This window comes from Lichenostomus cassidix, chromosome Z (genome assembly GCF_008360975.1).
Source record: "Lichenostomus cassidix isolate B80296 chromosome Z, HeHo_3.0, whole genome shotgun sequence".
Lineage (NCBI taxonomy): Eukaryota > Metazoa > Chordata > Aves > Passeriformes > Meliphagidae > Lichenostomus > Lichenostomus cassidix.
Genome location: NC_139511.1, coordinates 74,861,677 through 74,882,606, shown reverse-complemented (window position 1 = coordinate 74,882,606; position 20,930 = coordinate 74,861,677). Strand labels below are relative to the sequence as shown.

Genomic DNA, 20,930 nt, shown 5'->3' with positions numbered 1-20,930 from the left:
TAATATTTCCTGCCTTGTGAAGAGGTGCCTGTATCATTCCATTCACATTTCACAGACCTTGCATGAGCTGGCACCTCTGAACAGAACTGAAACAGGCTGCTGTATCTTCAGAACCCCAAGCACAGCTTGCTATAGCAATGTAATTTAAACAAAAACTTTCTACAGCAACATGAACCAAAACTGTGTAAATACTAATATAACTTGAATTGTAACTTTTTTTTAGTGCAATACCTAATATATGGTTAACTAGCAGTTTAATGCTGCATAGACAAAAAAGACCCAAACAAACACAAAGCAAGAACAAGAAGAAAAAAAAGAAACCCAAAGAACTGACCAAGTGGAAACCCAAACCCCCCCCCCAAAAATCAACAAACCCTCCCCCAAAAAACCAAAACAAGACACAAAATAACAAACCTCCACCAAAAACCTCACAATCCAAAGACCCCACCACCCAAAAAACACCACCAAAAAACAAAACGGCCAAAAAACCCAAAATAACAAACAAAAAAGAAAAAAACCAAAATCAACAAAAAAAAAAAAACCACCCAGCACCAAACAAGCGCCAAAGAAAAAAAAACCCCAAATACCCCAAAAAACAAACAAAAAACCCAAAAAACCCAAACCAAAAAACCCCGAAAACAAAAAAAGCCCCCAAAACAGCTGCCAAACCACCCCCCAAAAAACGCCCTCAAAAAAATCACCTCCCCCAAAAAATCCTCCCAAAAAAATATTTGCCCCACAAAACCAACAAAAAAACAAAAAAAACCCCACCAAAAACCAAAACAAAAAATCCCAGAAAAATACACAAACAAAAAACAAACAAGCACCCAGCTCACCAAGTGCATAACTTCAAAGATGGACAAGTATAGTAGCAATGAGAAACTGGCAAATGCAAAGCCAACTGGCCACAAAATACAGAATTTATACCGGTTACGAGCAGAGAAAACAAGGAACACCATAACGGCACATGTACTGAAGACAAAGTTGAAAAGCTCAGTGCAAAGAACACTTTGAGTCTTTATCATAACAAGACCCTCAGGAACACTGAACTGGGGAGGCGCAAGTGCAGTTCAAAAGAACTATTTATAACCATCAGATCATCTTCTGTAAATTCCTTGCGGCATGTATATGATGACACAATAACATCAATGTATACTATAACATTAATATACGCTATAATGACATAGTAACATTAAGGGATATTTACTGCATAAATAAAGCAGAGCACTTGACAAAGGCAGGTGAGTTAGGTGGAGAAATCCCCGCCACCTCCAGCGCTGCAATAAAGAAATACCTGCTCTACAGACATCTGTCCATAGGGCTTTATTTTCAGCCTGGCTTTTCGTGCAATCACCCTTCTTCGTGATCCCAGATTTTCTGTCAAAGATGCTCCCCCTGCCTTCTGTCTTACAACAGACTTTCCCTCAAAAATGCTCATTTTTCCTCTCTAAACTACCTCAAATTCACCCCAAAAAATTCACGTCAAAAAAAAAAGCTAATTTCTTTCCTCTACATTACATGAGGTTTTCTTTTAAAAACATGACATTTTACCACCTGCAGAGTACCTCAAGTTTTCTCTCCAAAGTATCCCCCACAGGTTGTCTCAGATTCTGTACCAAAAACACCCATCCTGTCCCCCTGAGACTTCCTCACGTTTTCTTTCCAAATTGTTCCTTCTGCCCCGCAAAAATTATCTGAGGTTTTATCACAAATTTTTCTCTGCCTTTTCATCCTCAGCTGATGCAATTTCCCCTCCACAGCTGTGAGGGGAGCGGCAGGCTCATCCCGAACCGGCGCCGACCTGTTTTTTCCGCCCGTTCCCCCTCCCTCAGTGCATTCCCCTCAGAGAGCCTGAGAGCCCCAGGCAGCTAGCTGGAACAACAGGAGCTGAAGCACAGCTTCCAAAAAAACCTACCTCCCCAAAAATAAAAAAACCTCTCAACCCGCCCCCAAAAAACAAACCAAAAACCCCCAATCCTCACAAAACAATGAACAAAAAAAGCCCAAAAACCCCCAAACCCCCCCAAAAAATCCAACTCCACCAAAAACCAAACACCACACACAGAACCAAACACACAAAAAAAACATAAACAAGACCCAAAAAACCTCCCAAAAATTAAAAAGATCCCCAAAAAACCTCCCCAACCCCCCCAAATCCCCCCAAAAGACACAAAAAACCAAGAAGAAACATAAAAAGCAAAAAACCGAAAAGAACCCAAAAGAAACAAAAAGAAACCCCCAAAAAATCAAAAACAAAAAAACAAACAAAAAAAAAACCCCACAAAAAGAAACAAAAAAAACCCAAATAAAAAACTCAAAAAATACAAAACCCCAAAACCCCAAAAAACCCCAAACCCAAAATAAAACAAAAAATAGAAAACCCTGGAAAAACGAAAAAAAAACCCAAAATTTTTTTAAAACAAAAAAACCCCTATAAAACAAAAAACGCCAAAACCCAAAAACCCCTGAAAAAACAAAAAAGAATCAAAAATCAAAAACAAACAAAAAATGCCCCCAAAATAAAAAATATTTTAAAAACCCAGAAATTTTAAACACCCCAAAAACAACACCCTCCAGAAAGATTAGCAAAACAAAAAGCAAAACAAAAAGCAAAACCCCAAACCCCCAAACAACCAAAAACCCAAACCCCAAAAACAGCGCCAAAACCCCCAAAAAACCCCACCAACCAGAAACAACCAATAAAAACAAACCAACAAATCTAAAAAACACGAAAACCCCCAAACAAGCAACCAAAAACACACAGAAGTCCCCAGTTCACCCGGTAGATACCTTCAAAGATGGACAACTATAGCAGGAATGAGAAATTCTATGTAAAGCCAAAAAAATGTAAAGCCACAAAATACAGAATTTATACCAGTTACAACCAGAGAGAAAAAGAAAAACCGTAATTACCTCCGCTTTTCCCCTCACAATCTAGAAGGCTGGTGCAGTTCTGCGATGATGGCATCATCCCTCCTTCCTCGGTGCCTCTGCCCAGGGCGACTCCCGGGTGGCTTACGTGTGCACCGCAGCGCCTCGCCGAGTCGGGCAAACAGAGCTGCTCCGACTTCTCCGCGCCGGCTGCAAGAGCAAGAGTGGGGCAGGAGCCCGCTGCCACTGGCGGACACACCGCGTGTTCCCCGCCGCAGCTGTGACGGGAGGGGACAGCTCCACCGCGAACCGGCGCAGACCGGATTTTCCCGCCCTTTTCCCCTCCGTCAGCGCGTTCTTCTCAGGGCGCCTGAGAGCCCTCACTGCCCCCCACTGGCCGTTGGCTGGAACAGCAGGAGCTGAAACAGCTTGCAAAAAAAATTCCTCCCCAAAAAACAAACCAAAAACCCCCAAACCCCCCAAAACAAACAAAGAACCAAAAAAGCCCCCAAACTCCCCCAAAAAAGCAACCCCCCAAAAAAACCAACCAAACACCACACAGAGAACCAAACACACAAAAAACCATAATAAAAAAAAACATTAAAAAACACAAAAAACCCATTAATTGTTCATGGAATTTTTAGGGTTTTTATAGAATTTTTGGGGCTTTGTGGATTTTTTTGGGAGGCATTTAATAAATTTCTTTGAGTTTTTTTGATTTTTAGGGAATTTTTCTGCTTTTAATGGATGTTTTTTGTGGAATTTATGGAAATTTTTTCGGTTTTACAGAACTATTTATTTAGTGTTTGATGAGATTTTTCGCTTGTTTTTCTGACATTTTTTGGTGGTTTTTTGTTTGTGGGGTTATTTTGGGTTTTTTTGGAGGTTTCGATGGAATTTTTGGGGCTTTATGGAATTTTTTTTTTTCCTGGGGAGTTCTGTTGCATTTCCAGGCCTTGAGCAAAGTGATCCCAGAGAATTCCAGGCCTAAACACTTGAATTCCAACAATTTAGGGTGAATTAAGTAGAAAAAATTCCCAAAATTTAGGGGTGAATTAATTGGAAAAACTTCTAATTTTTCTAATTAGAAAAAAAAGGGAAATAAGTGGAAAAGTAGGGTGAAAAATAGCGAAAAACGGGGGAAAAGGGAAAAAGTTGGAAAAATATTTGGAAAAATAGGGAGAAAATAGGAAAAAATGGGGGGAAATAGCGAAAAATTGGGTTAAAAAAGGGAAAACCCCCCGAAATTCCAAGGAATTCGAAAACCGCTAGATGGCGGTGTGGGATTGAATTTGGAATTCCCGTAATTCCAAAAAAAATTCCGAGAGGGATTATTAATCCTTTTTTTTTTTCCCAAGAGGAAATAAAATCGCCAGGATTGCCGAAATAATAATAATAATAATAATAATAATAATAATAATAATAATAATAATAATAATAATAATAATAATAATAGTAAATAATAAGTAACAATCTGGAAAATAATAATAATAGAATCATCTCCCAATAAATCTTCCGTTGGATCAATTCCAGGCTTTCGGGGATGAGAAATTCTTGGTTATTCCCAATCACATTCCAGGATTTTCTGCTTCATTCCTTGATTTTCAGCTTTGAGGAGGAAAGATATTTATTTTCTATTCTATTCCATTCTAAATTTTCTATCCCATCCATTCCATTCTATTCTATATTTTCAATTCAATTGAAATTCTATTCTATTCCATTCCATTCCATATTTTTTATTCAATTCCAATTTCTATTCTATTCTAAATTTTCTATTCAATTCTATTTCCTATTCTATTCTATTATATATTTCCTATTCAATTCTATCCTATTCTAAATTCTGTTCTATTTTCTATTCTATTCTATCCCATCCCATTCCATTCCATCCCATATTTTCATTTCAATTCTATTCTATTATGATCTAATTCTATATTCCATTCTATTCTGTTCTATTCCATTCCATTCCATGTTTTCTATTCTATTATTCTATTCTATTCCACTCTACATTTCCTATTCAATTCTATTTTCTATTCTATTCTATCCTATTCTATTAAATTCCATTCTCTATTCTCCCTTCTATTCTAATTTCCTATTCAAGTCAATTATCTTCCATTCTCTGCCATTCCATTCTATATTTTCCATATTCTATTCTATTCTATTCTATGCAATTCAATTCTAATTCAATTCAAATCTAATTCTATATTCCATTCTATTCTATTCTATTCCGTTCCATTCCATGTTTTCAATTCAATTCAAATCTAATCCTATATTCTATTCTATTCTATTCTATTCTATTAAATTCTATTCTCTGTTCTTCTATTTTATTTTCTATTCAATTTTATACTAATTCAGTTCAATTGTATTCTATTCTGCTCAATTATATTCTAATTCTACTCTATTGTATTCTTTCTATATTTTCTATTTTCGATTTGATTCTACTCTTATTTTCAATTCTATCTCTTCCATTCCATTCCATTCCATTCCATTCCATTCTGTATTTTCTGTTCTATTCTATTCCGTTCTATTCCATGCCATATTTTCAATTCAATTCAACTCAACTCAATTCCATTCTAATCTAATTCTATATTCTTTTCATTCCATTCTATTTTTTCCATTAAATTCTATTCTCTATTATTCTATTCTATTCCATTCCATTGCATTCCATTCCATATTTTCTATTTAATTCAATTCAAATCCAATTCCACATTCCATTCCAGTCTATTCTATTCTCTTCTATATTTTCTATTCATTTCTATTCTAATTCTATTAAATTCTGTTCCACTATATTCTAATTCAATTCTATTCTAGTCTATATTTTCTATTCAATTATATTCTAATTCAATTCTATTCTAGTCTATATTTTCTATTCAGTTCTATTTTCTATTCTATTCTATTCTATTCTATATTTTCTATTCAATTTTATTCTATTCCTTTCTACATTTTCTATTCCACTTTCTATTCTATTCTATTCTATTCTATTCTATTCTGTTCTATAATTCTTTCCATTCCATGCCATCCCATTCTGTATTTTCCATTCTCCACTCCACTCCCAATTTCCCATTCTTTTCCATTCCATTCCACCAAACCCTAATTATATAGGGTCCCCAAATCCCCAGAAATAACACCAAAAACCACTCAGAAATTTTAGAAAAATGGCACATTTATTGCTACAAGAAACGCTCATGGTTAACGCGACAGCAAAAAGGATCCAAACTACCAGGATTTTCGGGAAAAAAAAAAAAAAATTTGGGAATTTTCATCCTAAAGAATTCAGGAACAAAAAAAATGACACCGAAAAATACATGGAAAAGAAAAGAAAAATATATATATATATATATATCGAGGCACTCAGCCACACATTGGAAACAAAGTGTAACTGTTGTTTTGTAATTTTTTTAAGTTTTCTTTAGTTTTTCCTATTTTTTTCTGTTTTTTCCTTTTTACATTTTTTTTCGAATTTTTCCCATTTTTTTCGATTTTTTTCTGATTTTTTCTAGGTTTTATGGATTTTTTTCTCCGTTTTTTTCTTTTTTTTTTCTCCATTTTTCTCTCAATTTCTCCTCCAGTTTCCTCAAACTTTCTTTTTTTTCCTGATTTTTTCCTCCATTATTTCTCCATTTTCTCCAAATTTTTCTCCATTTTTCCTCCATTTTTCTCTCAATTATTTTCTCCATTTTCCCTCAAATTTCCTTATTTTTTCCTCAATTTGTTCTCCATCTTTTCCTAATTTTCCTTCATTTTCCCTCATTTTTTTTCTCGTCTCAACCACAAAAAAAAATTGTTTTTTTCTCCCCCAGGAAAACTCGACGGAAACCCCAAAAAAACCCCAAAAAACCCTAAAATTAAATTTCTTTCCCCAAAAACCCCAAATTTTTTCCCTCTTTAAATATCAAAATAATCCCAAAAAATCTCCCAAGAAATATTCAGAAATTCAGTTTTTTATTATTTTTCACTTTTTTCTCCTTTTTTAAAATTTTTATTTTAAATTTTATTTTTATTTTTATTTTTAGATTTTATTTTCATTTTTATTTGTATTTTTAATTTTATTTTTAATTTCATTTTTCCCATGATATAAAAGCAATTTGCTCCCCTGAAAAATAAGCCAAATATATTCCTTTTTTTTCCTTTTTTACCTCTTTTTTTTGTCTTTTTTCCCCCAATTTTGGGTTTTCTACTCATTTATTTCTTTTTTTATAGCAAAAAATTCACCCGACAAACGAAGCTTTTATAACAAAAAACAGGCACTGAATACATGGAAAAATCTCTTTTTTTTTTTTTCCACTTTTTTCTACATTTTTTCCACTTTTTAATGATTTTTCAACTTCATTGCATCACCAGGAAAACGAGAATGAAAAAAGGCCACGAAGTTGATTAAAAAATTCGAATTTTTGTTGTTTTTTTAGATCGGGAAAAGGGAAAAAATGCAAAACTCCTAAGGGGATTGAGGGAGAGAAATCGTGGCGAGGATTTTGGGGGAAAAACTGAAAAATTTGGATTTTTTGGAGGAAAATTTTTTAAAAATCGGATTTTCTGAGGGAAAAAACAAAAAAAGGGAAAAAATGGAAAAATCAGAATTTTTAGGGAAAAAAAGTGAAAAAACCTTGATTTTTTTAAGGGGAAAAAATGGAATAAAATGGGATTTTCTTGGAGAAAAACCTGGGAAAAATGGATTTTACTGGGGAAAACAAAAAAAAAAATCAGAAAAAATAAGAAAAAATCAAAAAAATTCAGAAAATATCCCAAATTGTTCAAAACCTTCTGTAATTTCGGAATTTTTTTGGGAAATGGAAAAAAAAATGTTGGAAAGGCACAGCGGTAAATTTTGTTTTTTTGTACCTCGGAAAAATTCCGGGAAAAAAAATAAAATAAAAAAACCCCAAAATTCCTGATTTTTTTCCTGGGAATAATTTTTTTTTTTAATGGATGAGAAAATTCAACTTCAAACTCCCTAAAAAAAAAGGGGAAAAACAGGGGAAAAAAACCCCAAAAACTTCCTTATTTACACCAAAACCTCATTTTAAAAAAAAATCCAAATGAGGATTTTTTTCCTTTTTTTTTTCCCTTCTGATTTTCCTTTTTTTTGTTTTTTTGAATTTTTTTTAAATTCCAGGAGCAAAAAAATAATTTAAAAAAAAGTTATTAAAAAAAAATCAAATTTCAACCTCAAATCTCCACTAAATTTCTCATATAGAATTTTATATATAATATTTATAGGATATATAGAATTATTCTTTTTTTTTTTCTTTCTTTTCTCTCCTAAGTTTTATAAGATTTTTCTTTTTTTTTTAGATTTCCTAAAATCCTAAAATGGCTAAAAAAAATTCACTTTCGGTTTTGTTTGTCATTTTTTAAATGCAATTTTTTTTTTCATCATTTTTTCATTGTATTTTATTTTATTTATTTTATTTTATTTTACTTTTCATCAGGTCTTTTATTTTTAAATTTTTTTTGCTGGTTTTGGGAATTTTTTTTCCATTTAATTTCATTTCATTTCATTTTTTTTCCCGAGGAAAAAAAAAAAATTTGTTTTTCCGTCGTTTTTTCCTTTTTTTTTTTTTTAATTTTCCTTCTCCTCCTCACACCAAAAGTACACTTTTTTAATAGCATTTATTGCAAAGTTGAACTTTTTTTTTTTTTAATGTTTCTCTTATAATTAAATATTTTTTTAAATTTTATTTCTCAAGCTTACAAATTCAGGATTTTTTTTAAATTTTTTTTTTTAATTTTTTTTCTTTTTTTTCCTTCTGTTTAAAAAAAAAGGAATTTTTTATTTATTTATTAATTTTTTTTTTTTTATTTTTAGGCACAAAAATTCGTCCCACAGTGCGGAATTTCTTGGAATTCCTCGATTTTTTTTTTCCCGTCGTTTTCTGTAGGTTTTTTTTTTTTCCGGGAATTTTCCGGAATCTTCTCAGGCGTCTGGGAAATTCGGGATTTGCTCAGACTTGTCACATTTTTTACAAAATAAGGGGATTTTTTATTGTTGGATTTCCTGTGGGATCAGGGAGGAAACGGCGAAGAATTCCGTGGAGAAATCTGTGGGGAAATAACAGGGAATTCTGGTCAGGAGCCAAATTCCAATCCCAAATCCAATCCTACAATCCAATGCCAATTCCAATTCTAATATTAAATCCTAATATCCAATCCCAAATCCAATCCTAATTTCAATCCCAATTCCAATTCCAACCCTAATATTAAATCCTAATTCCAAACCCAATTCCAACCTTAATATCAAATCCTAATATCCAAGCCAGATATCCAACACCAATAAATATTGAGTCCTAATAATCAATCCCAATATCCAACCCTACTACAGAATCCCAATATATCCAACCCTAAAATCAAATCCTAATATCCAATCCAAATAAATATTGAATGCTAATAATCAACCCCCATATCCAATCCCAATATCCAACCCTAATATCCACTTCAAATATCCAATCCTAATATCCAATTCCAATATCCAATCCTAATATCAACATTAATATTAATACCCAATCCCAATTCCAACCCCAATATCCAATCCTAATAATTAAATCCTAATATCCAGCCTCCATATCTAACCCAATCCCAGTATCTAATCCAATACCAATAAGCAACCCTGCTATCCAACCCTAATAGTAAATCCTAATATCCAACTCAATATCCAATCCCAATATAGAATCCAAATATATCCAACCCTAAAATCAAATCCCAATTCCAACCCTAATTCCCAACCCTAATATCCAATCCTAATTCCAACCCCAATTCCAATCTCAATATCCAATTCTAATATCCAAGCCCAATATCCAATCCTAGTATTAAATCCTAATATCAATCCCAAAATCCAGTTCTAGTATCCAACCCCAATAAATACTGAATCCTAATAATCAATCCCAATTGCCAACCCCAATTCCAATCTTAATATTAAATCCTGCTATCGAACCCCAATATCCAACCCTAATTCCTACATCAATAAATACTGAATCCTAATAATCAACCCTAATATCCAACCCTAATATAGAATCGCAGTATATCCAAACCTAATAACCAACCCCAATATCCAATCCTAATATCCAACCCCAACATTGAACCCTAATATCCAACCCCAAATCCAACCCTAATATAGAATCCCAATACGTCCAACATGTATCCCAATAAATCCAAATAAATCCCAATATCCAACCCCAATTCCAACCCCAATATCCAACCAAACAATCCCTAATATCTAACCTAACAACAATCCTTAGCATCCAACTCTAATATCCAACCCCAAATCCAATGCCAACCCCAAACCCCTACGCACCGTGATCACATCTGCCCCATGTGGTTGCCGTCGGCCATGGGGTGCGCAGCTGCCAGCGACAGCGCCGGGGCGTCCGACGTCACCTTCTCCTCCTCGCGCCGCTTCAGGCACGCCGCCTTCGGGTTCAGGTTGCGCTCTGGGACAGGGAAAAGGAAATCAATTAATTCCAGGGGGAAATTCCATGGGGAAATGGAGAAATTTAATGGAGAAATTCCATGGAGAAATTCCATGGAAAAATTCCATGGAGAAATGGAGAACTTCAGTGGAGAGAAGACTCTCCATAGAGAAAAGGAAAAATTCCATGCTGACCGAACTCCACCACCACCTCGAATTCCCCCAAATCCCCCAAAAATTACCCAAAAACTTCCCCAAACCCTCACCTCGAACCTGCTGCTCCAAGCTGAGGATCACCGCCACGGCCTGGTGGAGGATGAGCAGCTTGGTCTGCGGTTTGTCGCTCTTGAGGTGGAGCTGCACCATCCTGCCCAGCTCCTTGAAGGCCTCGTTGATGTCGCGCACGCGCAGCCGCTCCCGCGCGTTGTTGGCCATGCGCCGCTCCTTCTCACGCTCCGCCTTCTGCTCGGGGGTCAGGTCCTCGTCGTCGTTATTGCTGCGGGAAGGAGAGGAAATTCGGATTTATTTGGGGGAAACTGGTTTTTACTTGGTGAAAATCTGACTTTTTTTGGCCAAAAATTAGATTCTTTTTGGCGAAAATCCTGTTTTTTAAACCAAGAAATCGACTTTATTTGGCCAAAAATCCCTTTTTTTTTTTTGGCAAAAACCCCCTCTTTTTGGGAGAAAGTTGGATTTTATTTGGTGAAAATACATTTTTATTTGGTGAAAATCCAACTTTTTTTGGTGAAAATCTGATGGGTTTTGCCCAAAAAAATTGATTTTTTTCTGGTGAAAATCCCACGTTTTTAGGCCCAAAAATCCAATATTTTGGCAAAAAAATCCATCTTTTTCAGCAAAAATCCCCCCTTTTTTTTTTTTGCGAAAATCCCCTTTTTTTTTTTTGCAAAAATCCAATGTTTTTCAGCCCAAACATCAAATTTTTTTGGCCAAAAAATACCTTTTTTTTTGGCTCAATAATCCAATTTCTCAGCCAAAAAATCCAAATCTTTCACATCTAATTTTATATCTTTTGGCCAAAAGATCTGGGATTTGGGGAAAAAAATCCCTTTTCTTTTGCATAAAAAAATCCAATTTTTTAGCCAAAAAATACAATTTTTAACTTAAAACCCCCAAATTTCCACGTAACAAAAATCTTTTTCTTTCCCCCAAATCCCAAATTCCCAAATTTTCCCAAAATTCCCAGCTTTTCCCTCCCAAAACCCCCAATTCCCGTTACCTAGATCTTGACCTAGTAATGGATTTGATTTCCTTCTTCTCCTCTTCACTTTTTTTCTCCTCTGCCGATTTTCCCTCTTGCAGATTTTCGTCTCCTTCCTCGTCGGATTTGATCTCCGAACTTCCTGAGGAGATACTCTGTCCTTGGATTCCTCCTGGAATTCCTGGATTGAGAAAAAGAATTAAGAATTTTTGGGGATTTTTTGGGAAAAAATTGGGAATTTTTTGGGATTTTTTTGGCTTTTTTCCCCAAAAAATTCCTAATATTTTCAGGTTTTTTCCATAAAAAAATCCCAATTTTTCCCCCAGAAAATCCAATTTTTTGCCCCCAGAAATTCAATTTTTTCGACTTTTTTCCCTCCAAGAAAATCCAATTTTTTTCTCAATTTTTCCCCCCAAAAAATCCCTTTTTCTGGGGGGGGCGGTTCTCCCAGAAAATCAGATTTTTTAGGGTTTTATCTACCAGAAAACCCAATTTTTTTTTGATTTTTCCCCCAAAAAATCCCTATCTTTCCCCCCAAAAATCCAAATTTTTCAGGCCTTTTCCCCCCAAAATCCCTTTTTTTTCCCCCCAGAAAATCCCATTTTTTTTGTTTCTTTCCTCCAAAAAAACCCTAATATTTCCCTAATAAAAATCCAATTTTTCGTGTTTTTTCATCAAGAAAATCACAAAAAATCCAAAAAAAATCCCTTATTTTTTCAGAAAATTCCCAGAATTTTCCGTGAATTTTTTTCCCAGGAACTTCCCAGCATTCCTCACCCCGGTAAGGATCCTGGGCTGGGTTGATTTCTGGTGACGTCGCTGACTGGACAGGAAGTTGTGGCACAGCAACCTGGCTGGGCAGCAGTGAGTGATTCCCGCGGATTCCAACCGAATCTTCCCGGTGACTTCCCACCTTTGTTTGGGATGAGAGAGGAAAAACCAGATGAGATTTTGCCAAAATTCCCAAATTTCCCGAGAGGCAATTGCCAAAAATTCCTGAGATTTCGAGCCCAGTTTTCTCTGGAATTCCCAGAATTCCCAATTTGCAATTCCCAAAATTCCCAAGACTCAATTCCCAAAAATTAAAAAAAATTTCCAAGATTCAATTTCCAATTTTCCCTGTGTGGTGGTTTTGATTGGCTCAAAACATCAGCAAGGTATCTTTAACATCTAAAAGAAATCTAAACCCCTCAGATGCTGCTGAGGAAGTGTCTGAGGGGTGGGGTGTGGCACAAAGATGGCTCCTGCGTGTCCTGAGTGAAAGTTCTGGGAGTTTTTCACCATGTCCAGCAGAGTCAATCTCTGATGGCTCTGAAGGTGATGGACATGCTGCTGGCCAAGTTTGGGCCAATTAGAGATGTTAGTTACACCTCTGTGAAAACATATTTAAGAAAAAATCAAAACAAGGCAGGCACACACTTCTTTGTAGTTAGAGGAGGAGGAGGAGGTAAAAATATGTGGAGGGAGAACAGCATGGAGACACCAAGGTCAGTGAAGAAGGTGGGGCAGGAGGTGCTCCAGTGCTGGAGCTGAAAACCCTCTGCTAGCCACGGTGAAGACCACGGGGGGAGCAGGAGGTCCCCCTGCAGCCCGTGGAGTCCGTAAGGATGCAGAAAAATGGGTTCTTTAAGAGAGAGGGGGATGAGTGAACAAAATGGTGTAAGAAGTTTATTGTTACCTCCCATGTATCCTCTGACTTGGTTAGGTGATTAAATCACTTTGCAACTTTAAGTTTAGAGCCTGTCTGCCCTTCCGTGCATCCTCCTACCAGTGTCCTATGTCACTTAACTCATGAGATTGGTGTGTGTTTTTACAGTTCTTTTCTTTCCCCTCTCCTGCACATTTGCAGCAAGAGAGAGCTGGAGTGCCAGCGTTTAGTCGGTCAAACCCCAACACCCTGCAATTCCCAAATTCCCAAGATTCCAACTCTGCAATTCCCAAAATTCCCAATATTCTGCAATTCCCAAATTCCCACTTTTCATCTCCATCTCATCGCCATCTCCATCTCCATGTCCATCTCCATGTCCATCTCCATGTCCATCTCATCTCCATCTCCATGTCCATCTCATCTCCATCTCCATCTCCATCACATCTCATCTCCACCTCATCCCATCTCTATCTCATTTCCATCTCATTTCCATCTCATCTCCACCTCCAATCCCAAATCCCCTCTCACCATCAGCGCGTGCCGATTGGCTGCCAGCAGCCCCGCCCCGTATCCGGCAGCCAATCCCATGGCTCCGTTGTGTCCGGCAGCCATCAAGCCGTGGATCTCGCCGTGGCCGGTGGCCATGTTGGGCGCCGTTCCCACCGCATGATTGCGGAGGACATGGATGGCGTCGTCCAGGCGTTCCAGTCGATCCTCGATTCGGCTCTGCCAGACGGAAGAATTCAGGATGAGGAGCAGGAATTTTTGGGTTATTTCTTGTTTTTCCCCAGGGGCTATTGGGATTGGGATGGGAATTGTGAGATTGGTGGGTTTGGTAGGTTTTTCCCTTTTTGGGGGGATTTTTTCCCTTTTTTTTTAAATTTTTTTCCCTTTTTTTAAAGAATTTTTCCTTTTTTGGGGGGATTTTTTCCTTTTTTTGGGGATTTTTTTCCCCTTTTTTAAAAGGATTTTTTTTTCCTTTTTTTTAAGGATTTTTTCCTTTTTGGGGGGGGCTTTTTCCCCTTTTTTTGGATTTTTCCCTTTTTTAAAAGGATTTTCCCATATTTTAAGGTTTTTTTCCCTTGGTTTTTTTTTTTATTTTTTTCCTTTTTTTTAATGGATTTTCTTCCTTTTTTTTTGAGGTTTTTTTCCCCTGAATATTTTTCGTGGGCAAAATAGGATTCAAGGATTCCTCATGAACAGAAATTTGGGAAAAAACTTCCAAATTTTATCCAAAGGAAAGTCAGGAACGACAGAAAAAAAACCATTAAAAAAATTTTTAAAAATTAAAAAAAAAAAAAATTCAACCAAAATTACGAGAATCCCAACAAAAAAAAACCAAAAATAAAAATAAAAAATAAAAAGTAGGAAAAAAGAAAGGAAATGAAAACTCCAATCCTAATTCCAGTATTATTTGAAAATTCCATGGAAATTCCAATCCTAATTCCCAAAATCCACAAAATTTCCAATCCTCAATTCCCCAAATCCCAAAAATCCCCATTTTTTTTTTCCCAATTTCATTTTCCCAATTTTTCCCCAATTTTTTCCCCAATTTTTCCTATCAAAATGGGGAGGAAAAAAAATTAAAAATGCAATTGTAAAAAAATCATAATTTTGAACAAATTTTTTTAAGGATTTTTTTTCCAACGAATTTTTTTCCCTGATAATTCATTTTCCGATTAATTTTTTTTCCCTAATAATTCAATTTCTGATGAATTTTTTTCCATAATAATTCACTTCAAATGAATTTTTTTTCCACAAAAATTCAGTTTTCAACTCATTTTTTCCCTAGTAATTCATTTCCACCATAATTTTTTTTCCGAACCCTGAGAACTGAATTCACCAAAACCAAAAAAGATTAATTAATGAATTAATTAATGAGGTGGCTAATTAAAAAAACCTACCAAGGAATGCAAAGGACCTTCATAATTGGGAGATGATGCCGCTTGCCCTCCATTCCTAGACCAAACTGCTGTTCCTGCTGACCAACAAAATAAACATCAAAATCAAAAATCACAGCAAATTTCCAATAGGAAAAATTAAAAATGGAAAAAAAAATTTCCAGTCGCCGCGAGAAAAAAAAAACAGCAGGAAAAATGGGGTTTTCCCACTTTTTTCGTGAATATTTTTGTACTTTTTGCAATTTTTTTGCATTTTTTGGGTATTTTTAACTAATATTTCTCTATTTTTCACTATTTTTCCACATTTCTCACTAATATTTCTGTGTTTTTTGTGATTTTTCCCATATTTTTCACTATTGTTTCTGTATTTTTCACTATAATTTCCATAATTTTCACTCTAATTTCCAAATTTTTCCCAATTATTTCCCATATTTTTCACTATTTTTTCCATATTTTTCACTAAAATTTCCTTTTTTTTCACTACTTTTTTCACATTTTCCAGTATTTTTCCATATTTTTCACTAATTTTTCCAAATGTTTCACTAATTTTTCCATATTTTTCAATATAATTTGCATAGTTTTCACTATTATATCCAATTCCTAAAAAAACCCTAAAAAAATCAAATTTTTTGGGGCGAAAAAATCAAATTTTTGGGATTAAAAAGTGAGAATTTTGGAACCAAACGATACCTGAGAGAGAAGGGGGAGAAGCGACTGGAGTTGAAGGGTTGGATGGGAAGCTGGTGTTGGTTTGATCTGGAGAATAAATCTTGAAAAGATTGATTAATTAATCAATTAATTGATGAATTAATTAATAAATTAAATCCCCGAATTGTTAAAAAACAGAAAAAAAATTTTGAAAAAAATGAAAAAAAAGGGAAAATTTGGATTTTTTGTGGGGAAAAAATAAATTTTTTTTTCATGAGAATTCCAAAGAAGCCAAAGTTGCCCAGGAAAAGAATTTGGGAAAATTCCAGAAAATTCCTGGAAAAATTCCAGAAAATTCCAGATTTAAATGGGGGGAGAAATCTGGGGAAAAAAGTCCCAGAGAATGTTGGGAATTTTTCCCTCCCTTTTTCCCCAAAAATCCTCCCAAAATTCCCAGGGAATTCTTGCTTCTTCCTCCTCCTCCCAAAATTCCCCAAAATTCCCCAAAATTCCCAAACAATTTCAAGATTTCTTACGGAAGCCAAAGCTTTGCCCAAGGCGTCTCCGGTTTGGGAACTTCCGGCTGCTCCTCCTCCTCGATTGGCTGGGAAAAAAATTGGGGAAAAATCCTAAAATTTAACTCTTGGAATTCCCAGAATTTAAGTCTTTTTTTTCCCAATAATTCCCCAATTTTTCCCCAATAATCCCCAATTTTTCCCAGTAATTCTTTAATTTTTTCCCTGCCAATTCCCCAATTTTTCCTGCTAATTCCTGACTTTTTTCCCAAAAATTTCCTAATAATTCCCCAATGTTTTCCCAATAATTCCCAATATTTTCCAATAATTCCCCAATTATTCCCCAATTTTGCCCCAGTTTTTTCCCGCCAATTCCCTGATTTTCCCCAATTTTCCTCAATTATTCCCCAATAATTCCCTAATCTTTTCCCTCTAATTCCCCATTTTTTTCCCCAATTTCTTCCTAATAAATCCCCACTTTTTCCCAATAATTTTTCAACTTTTCCCCAAATTTTGTCCCAATAATTCCCCAATATTTCCCCCATCTTTTCTGTCCAATTACCAATTTTTTCCCCACTAATTCCCATTTTTCCCTCACCCATGCCGGGGTCGCTCCCATTGGCTGGCGGTGTGCAGGATGAAGCTCCATAATTGCGATGGAACGACGACATCGGCGGCAAACCCGCATTGAGCTCGGCCGAGGAGTGCGACGGGTAGCTCTGGAAAATCCCCAAAATAACAGGAATGTTGGGATCAATCCCAGCTGGAATTTTGGGATTTTTAAAAAATTTTTCTTTTTTAATATATTTTTCCGGGATTTTTATTTATATTTTTTGGGGATTTGGGGATTTTTTAAAAATTTTTTCGAGATTTTTTTTTTTTTTCAGGAATTAGGGGATTTGGGGGGGTTTTTAAGGGGATTTTTCTTGGATTTATTTGGGATTTCTCCAGGATTATTCTAGGATTTTTTTGGGATTGTTTTTGATTTTGGGATTTTTCTGTTTTTTTTTTTTTTTTAATTTCCCCAAGATTTTTCCAGGATTTTCCCTGGATTTCTCCAGGATTTTTCTGACATTTCTCCGGGATTTTCAGGGCTTTTTCGAAGGATTTGGGGATTTTTCCTGGATTTTTCCCCTATATTTTTTAATTTTTCTGGGATTTTTCCACTTTTTTTTTTTCCCGAGATTTTACTGTGTTTTTTCTAGGTTTTTTCTTGGATTTTTCTGGGATTTTTTTTTTTTTTCCCCAGAATTTTTTGGTGATTTTTCCATGATTTTCCCATGATTTCTCCAGAATTCCAGGATTTCTTTCCTCACCAGGCGCTCGTGGGGATGCAGGCTGCAGTAGCTGGAGGACTGGGGGATGTGGGAGGAATTGCCAAGCATTCCGGAATATCCGGCTTGGTTTATCCCGCCGGATGAACTCCAGGGGTCGCTGCTGCTGGGGTGACCATCTGGGAATAAAATGGGGGAAAAAATTGGGAATTAGAGGGGAAAAGTTGGGAAAAATGGGGGGAAAGTTGGGGAATTGTTGGGGAAATATTGGGGAGTTATTGGGAAGAAAATGGGAATTTATTGGGAAAGAATTAGGGAATTAGAGGGGAAAAATAGGGGGATTGGCAGGAAAAAGTTGGGGAAAAAATGGGGAATTGGCAGGAAAAAATTGGGGAATTATTGGGGAAAAAGTTGGGGAATTAGAGGGAAAAAAGTCAGGAATTATTGGGGAATTATTGGGGAATTACTGGGGAATTATTGGGAAAAAATGGGGGAAAAAAGGGAAAAAAATTAAAAGAGAAATGGGGAAAAATGGAGAAAAGATTGGGGAATTACAGGGAAAAATTGGGGAACTGGCAGGGAAAATTGGGGGGAAAAATTGGGGAATTAAGGGGAAAAAAGTTGGGAATTAGTGGGAATGATTTGGGGGAAAAATTGAGGAATTATTGGGAAGACTGGGGAATTATTGAGAAAAAGTGGGGACAAAATGGAAAAATGGAAAAAAAATAGAAAAAAATGGGAAAAAAAATGGGAAAAAATGTGGAAAAATGAAAAAAATGTTGAAAAAAATAAGAAAAATGGGAAAAACTGGAAAAACAAGGACTTTTTCCACTCACCTTGCATGAAGAAGGAGCTGGGAAAAGTGCTGGCTGCTGGTTTGGAGGCTGGAAATGCGGGAGAATCGCGATTGTAGTCGGCAGTGCTGGCAGAAGGAGCGTAAACCTGGGAAAATGGGAAAAAATCAAATTTTAATGGAATTATATTAAAAAAATTTTTTTTTTGTTTGGATTGGTGTTTTGTGGTTTGAGGTGGTTGGAGGACAGTGAGGATTTTTGGGGGGTTTTATGAGAGGGAAGAGAGGAAAAAAGGCAGAAAAATTGGGATTTTTGAGGGAAAAATCCTTGCTGAGAAAACACTGAGAAAATCCTAAAAAAGAAAAAAACAAAAAAAAACCAAAAAAAAAAACCCCAAAAACAAAGCAAAACAAAACAAACAAAAAAAACCAAACAAAACAAAAACCCAAAAAAATCTTAAAAACAAACAAAAAAAAATTTCCCAAAAATCCCCCAAAAAATCACAAAACAAACTCAAAAAAACCCCAAAAATCCACCAAAAAAAACCCCAAAAATCCCCCAAAATTCTCCCAAAAAATCTCCAAAAATCCCCCAAAAAATCCCAAAAACCACCCCCAAAAATCTCAAAAAAAGGTTGGAATATGGGAAGCATGGCAGAATTCTGGGATTGGAAGGAATTTTAGGGAAAAATTGCTTGGTTTTGGTGAAAAATTCCCTCAGATTTTGGTGGAAAATTCCCTCACGTTTTGGCGGGAAATTCCCCTCAGGTTTAGTGCAAAATTCCCTCAGTTTGAAAGCAGATTTTTCTCAGTTTTTAGGGAAAAAGTCCCTCAAGTTTTACTGACAATTTTTCCTCAGTTTTAGTGTAAAATTCCCTCAGATTTCAGGGCAGAAATCCCCAATTTTAATCCCAATTTTTCTCCTTTTTTAAGCCAAAATTCCCTCCTCTCTCCGAGTTTTTTCACCCAAAATTCCCATTTTTTCCAAAGCTAATTCCCTCATTTCCTCCACATGTAGGAAGATAAAAGGAATTCCCGGGGGAAAAGAAAAAAATCCGGATGGAATTAAAAAGCCCTCAATTCGAGGCAGATGTTCGACTTTTCCGGATGTTTCTCCCGGGAATTTTAATGGCAAACAGGTGGGAAAAAAAAATTCGGGAATGGGAATGAAATGTGGGAATTTTGAGGATTTTATGCTGAATATTCTGATTTTTTGGGGGAATTTTATGCTGAATATTTTTATTTTTTTGGGAATTTTATCCTAAATACTTTGATTTTTTTTCTGCCAGAATTTTTTTTTTTTTAAATTCCCTCAGATGGGAAAAAAAAAAAACCTTTGGAATGTTGGAGGTAAAAAATTATCAAGAAAATTGGGAAAAAAATCCCCCAAAAAATCAGAATTCCAGATGATTTAATTCCCAGATTTTTCCATCTTTTGCTATTTTTGATATTTTTCACTATTTTGATCTTTTTAATACTTTGGGTTTTTTATATATTTCAATTTTTCAACGTATTTTGATTTTTTTAAATATATTTCAATATTTTTTGCTATAATTTCTATTTTTAATCCACATTTCAGTATCTTTTTAAATTTTTTTTAATCCACATTTATCTCGATTTTCAGATTTACCTCTAATTTCTATTTCTCTATATTTTCTATTTCTATTTCTCCATATTTCGTATTTTTCTCTATTTTCTATTTCTCTCTATTTTGCATTTTTCTCTATTTTATATCTATAAAATCCATAATTTACATATCTAAATAGATACAATTAATGTGTTTTTAAGATATATAAATAATCAAATTTAATCAATAAATTTATTATAAATAATAAATATCAATTTAAATGATAAATAATAAATTGTTTCATTTCTCTTTCTATTTATTTTCTACTTCTTAGTTTTATTTATTTATTTATTTCTATTTATTTATTTCCATTTATTTTCCATTTATTTATCTTCATTAATACATTTTTCTTTCGTTTTTAAATTGAATTTTTATTTGCGATTTTCCAGCCAAATCAAAGCATTTTTTATCTGCATTTTTATAGATATTGGGCTAGAAATATTGACCTTTCTTAATCAATATTTATTTATAAATACTAATGATTTAATAAATCTATCAATTTAATAGAACAGAGGAGCTCCAGATTTCCATCAATAAAAAAATCAATAAAAATACTGAATATTCATCGATAAATCATTATTGATTATTGATTATTGGAGATGAATATTCAATTATTAATTATTATTGATTATTCATTATCAGAGAGGACTATTCAGCTATGAATTACTGATTATTCTATATGAATATTCATTTATAAATCATTACCGATTATTGATTCTTCTATATTATATTCAGGTATGAATTATTATTGATTATCGGAGATGAATATTCAGTTCTGAAGTATTATTCGACATGAATATGCAGTTAAAAGTATTGATTATTGATTAATCCATATGGATATTCATTTCCAAATTATTACAAATTATTGATTATAGGAGATTAATATTAATTTCTAAGTTATTATCGATAATATCGATAATATTCTATATGACTATTTAGTTATAAATGATTGATTATTGATTGTCTGAGATGAATATTCATTTATAAATTAGTGTTCTATATGAATATTCACTTATGAAGTTTAGTGATTATAAA

At 34.6% G+C, this 20,930-nt stretch overlaps 1 protein-coding gene across 18 annotated transcripts in view; it reads right to left on the bottom strand.

The window, feature by feature from the left end:
- Window positions 1-6,013: 6,013 nt before the first annotated feature.
- Window positions 6,014-20,930, bottom strand: part of TCF4 (transcription factor 4) — a 69,456-nt gene continuing 54,539 nt past the window's right edge. For 12 of the 18 annotated variants that reach the window (XM_085042896.1, XM_085042898.1, XM_085042903.1 and 9 more), the window contains 12 exons: window positions 18,312-18,417; window positions 17,518-17,654; window positions 16,800-16,920; window positions 16,223-16,290; window positions 15,729-15,807; window positions 15,042-15,118; window positions 13,666-13,863; window positions 12,267-12,402; window positions 11,508-11,670; window positions 10,537-10,766; window positions 10,157-10,292; window positions 6,014-8,907 (listed from right to left, as the gene is read on the bottom strand). In XM_085042896.1, coding sequence (XP_084899022.1) covers window positions 10,162-10,292; window positions 10,537-10,766; window positions 11,508-11,670; window positions 12,267-12,402; window positions 13,666-13,863; window positions 15,042-15,118; window positions 15,729-15,807; window positions 16,223-16,290; window positions 16,800-16,920; window positions 17,518-17,654; window positions 18,312-18,417 — 1,446 coding nt within the window. In that variant the 3' untranslated portion in view covers window positions 6,014-8,907; window positions 10,157-10,161. The remainder of the gene's footprint in view (window positions 8,908-10,156; window positions 10,293-10,536; window positions 10,767-11,507; window positions 11,671-12,266; window positions 12,403-13,665; window positions 13,864-15,041; window positions 15,119-15,728; window positions 15,808-16,222; window positions 16,291-16,799; window positions 16,921-17,517; window positions 17,655-18,311; window positions 18,418-20,930) is intronic. The other 6 variants (XM_085042900.1, XM_085042908.1, XM_085042911.1 and 3 more) reach the window with 4 other exon arrangements.